At 35.7% G+C, this 3,757-nt stretch overlaps 1 protein-coding gene across 1 annotated transcript; it reads right to left on the reverse strand.

Annotated features, from left to right (window-relative positions):
• Positions 1 to 661: 661 nt before the first annotated feature.
• LOC105559524 (inorganic pyrophosphatase) lies at positions 662 to 3,744 on the reverse strand. The gene is made up of 8 exons (XM_012007880.1): positions 3,732 to 3,744; positions 3,175 to 3,413; positions 1,813 to 1,899; positions 1,666 to 1,729; positions 1,518 to 1,580; positions 1,133 to 1,346; positions 944 to 1,053; positions 662 to 815 (listed from the first exon to the last, which is right to left on the reverse strand). The coding sequence occupies exons 1-8, from the start codon at positions 3,742 to 3,744 to the stop codon at positions 781 to 783; spliced, it is 825 nt and encodes a 274-aa protein (XP_011863270.1). The 3' UTR covers positions 662 to 780.
• Positions 3,745 to 3,757: the final 13 nt, after the last annotated feature.

The following is a 3,757-nucleotide window of genomic DNA, read 5'->3' on the forward strand; positions in this document are numbered from 1 at the left end:
TGGAATGTTTGAAATACAAATACTTTTAAAACAGTGAAAAAAATCAGGACAATTCTTGGAAATAAAATATGCATCTGTACTCAGGCTAATTTGTTTATTGTTATCTCCATGTTGAGGAAAAAATACTGAAGAGAGAGAGAGAGAAAGAGAGAGAACTATAACCTTATTTTTTCCTTCCTTTTACCTAAGGAACCCAGCTTAGGACTGCTTAAAACGATACAGCTAGATCACAACCCATAATGAGATTATATTTCTTTCATATAGTTGAAACGTGCCGCTATCTACGTAATATTATTACAAGGATAATATATATGCGGAGCATAATATCAAAATGGTGCTGTTTGTAAAAAAATTCGTCATTCAACTTAATATACTTCGCGCATCTATTTAAAAAAGGGTGAGAGACTTTAATTAAAACAAGCACTAGCGCCGCATATATATCGAATTGTTTAAATACTATTTATAATTATTTGAATGCAATGAGAAAGAAAATGATGCATCAGTGGAAAACATGAAGACGATAAATGAGAAAGAACTCCATGTTGAATATGAGCGAATGAAGTAGCCGACTTCGACATAGTTGACTGAACGAAGATATCCACGCTATCTTCATTTAAGGTGTACATAATGCCATTTATCGACTGAAATCATACATCATAAAAACAATTCAATGAACAAGGGTTTTAATTCACATACATTCAGTATATGTATATTAATAATCTCTTCGTGTAATTCAAATATTTGAAAAGTAAATGCAATTTCTAATTCCCATCACAACTGTTACAATTTCGGATGTACGAAGAAACATTTGTCAACTGAAAGAATTAGAACATTGTAAGTGCTGTTATATATAGAAAAGAATTTAAAAAAAAAACAATTTCAATTCCATGCTCAAGAAAGAAAATTTACATTTCTTTTATTATGTTACACTCAGGATGTTTACCTATCGGTTCCACAGTTAGAGGTTCCACCGGCTCAGGCGCCTTTTCTAAGACCTCTTCTGCTGCTTCAGTGGTAATCTTGAATGGACTCCCCTCCACTGTTACATTAGAACTGTAAAAATAATATACAGAATAACATCTCAATTGCCTCATCCAAGATATACGCAATTTGAAAAATAATTTTTACGAACCAGTTTATTTCACTAGATGAACCCTCCTGTTTGACTAAGGTCTGCCAGTGTTGGTGCACCTCGTCAACAATGTGCAATGCAAATTCTCGTGTTTTTGCTTCGCCGTTAAATGCAAATTGATTTTCCGGCTTTCCATCCGGAATTTTGTATATCTTAAACCATTCAATTGTGGCTTTCAATAACCCTGGAAAATGCTTCTCCATGTCGCTTATATCTGAAATAATATTTATTAAATTAGCGATATACGAGTGAAAAATCTCCTATTTGATCTTCCGGTGTTCAAGAATTTAACCGGAAGACGTATATTCTATTGAATATTGTACATATTCTAAATGTAAATTTAATATAATATAAACATAAATGTAAATTTAAATATAACAATTACCGTTCATTTGATCGGCCAATGGATCATTGACATCGATTACAATGATCTTCCAATCAGTTTCGCCTAAAATGAAGATTGTTCATAACGAGACAAGTATATTGCTATATTTTTTTCTGTATATATGTATAACTTATCCTAATTATCTAACCTTCATCAATGAGTGCCACTGTTCCAAGAACTTTCACTTTTAATATTTCGCCTCGTTTAGCAACCTACGTCAATGCAAATATACTTTCAGCAACAACTGTGACATGACGAATAAAACTTTGGGTGAAATATATTAATTATTTCTCACCCTGTAGCCTATTTCAAGAACGTCAATGGGATCGTTGTCACCCTTGCAGCCTGTCGCTTCGTCCAAAACATCTGGGTTTTCCCATGTCTGTTAATTAATTATATTATTTAATACGGTTACCCTATTGCAGTAACAAAACGCAAAAAATGACAAATTATAGTATTACATATTAAAAATAGCTTATAACAAAAGATAAGAAATGTATCCTTTCCTTTAAGAAACCAGGAAACGAGATAGCATTTCAAAAGTAATGGTAAAGAATGATTGACTAGTATAAGTGTGCGCCTTGAATCACAAACTCATGCAATGCAAGATACACGAACATAAGATAAGACTTATATATATATAGACACGCACTTAATGCAAGTTTAGTGTAACTGCTCGTACTACCTTTTCTTACGCTCAGATAATAAATCGATAAGACCATCACTGAATTATCACGCGTATTATCAGAAAGAGAATGACAGTTTATTTAATAAAGTAACGAATAAAAGGACTTTACAACAGTCAACTTGTTGCGAGACATTGCCGTTTCTGACACAGGCGGCAGTGTAATAAATGCAACGTTTAAAAAAAACATTGTAGTCCTAAACTAGCGTTTTTCTTCACGCCGGCCAATAAAGTTCTTTCTCTTCGAAGAAGAAAAAGAAACGCTGGCTACATGTAAAAACACATTAACAAATGTCAAGGCCAAAAATAATGAGCAATCTGGGTGACTAAAGACTATCGTGTTTCTACAATTTTCAAAAGTATACACACGTCTCGACATCACTATTCTTCATCAACATACGCAAAACAAAAATGGATATAATAAAATGACGGCAAATGATGAAAATCATTCCTTTTTGTTTCGCAGTTTTTCTAAAAGAGAAAAAAGAAAAAAGGAGTTCAAGTCGTTCAATGTTTCGTACTGTAATATATACTGAGACGCACTGAAATCAATCTAATACGGTATATTGGATATATTTATTGTAAGTTTTCTTTGGAAGTGTATATTCTATCATAGTTTTATAGTCATATTGATGTACAGCCACATATTGGTATACTTCACAGATTTGTGCTTGAAGAGGACCGCAATCCGTACGGTCAAAACATTGTATATTATTTAAGATTAATAAAATAATCCCAGTTGCGTCGAGGGGAAAATTGAAGTGCTTGGCTAAAAAAAAACCCCCTTGCATACAGGGATGCCAAATAGCCGAGTAACGGAGCAGTTGCTTTTTAAGCGGGGAAACTCAAATTCCTGCTTACAATTAAAAACTGTGTGTAGCGAATAAACGTTATGACAGGTGCAAGAATCGAAAGCAGCTATCAAAATTAATGACTGGACGACAGCCGAGTGCAGCCGCTGGAACATCCCACCTGTGGCAGAGCTCCGTAATTCCATATGTAGCCGTGGTGAGGGAAGCAATTGGCGACAAATCTCAACTTGCCCTTCTTGACGTCCTGCTTGATGGGATTCAGGGACTCCCGGAGACATATCTCCATCTTGGCGTTCGTCCATCTCGGTATCTCGACGATCATGTGCATGGTCTTGTTGTCCCCGTTGGCGTAGAGCGGAATGTCGTGCATGGGCGAGATTGGGACGCCCGCCTCATTTTCTGCGCGCGAGGGAGAGAAATTTCAAAGGTACCGCGAGAGAAGCACGTGTCATCGTACTCAGAATGATGCGAATTATTCCACGCGCTAATTCGAAACAACATCATTAACATGCTGTCGACAACAATTGTGCAAGGGGTCTATCCGGAGAAACTTGCATAGCGCATAAACGTATGCACAAGGAATCTGATTGGGCCATAAATGCACGCGTAAGGAAACAGACTAATCGGGGTCTAAGGCCTGTCGCACACAAAATTGCATAGCTACATATGCATAGCATAAAAATCATTTAAACCAATGAGCATCGAGCATTGATTTACGTAACATGCTCATTGGTCTAGACAAA

The sequence above is a fragment of the Vollenhovia emeryi genome, unplaced genomic scaffold, assembly GCF_000949405.1.
Source record: "Vollenhovia emeryi isolate VEMERY1.0 unplaced genomic scaffold, V.emery_V1.0 DF939266.1, whole genome shotgun sequence".
In the NCBI taxonomy this organism is placed as follows: Eukaryota; Metazoa; Arthropoda; class Insecta; order Hymenoptera; family Formicidae; genus Vollenhovia; species Vollenhovia emeryi.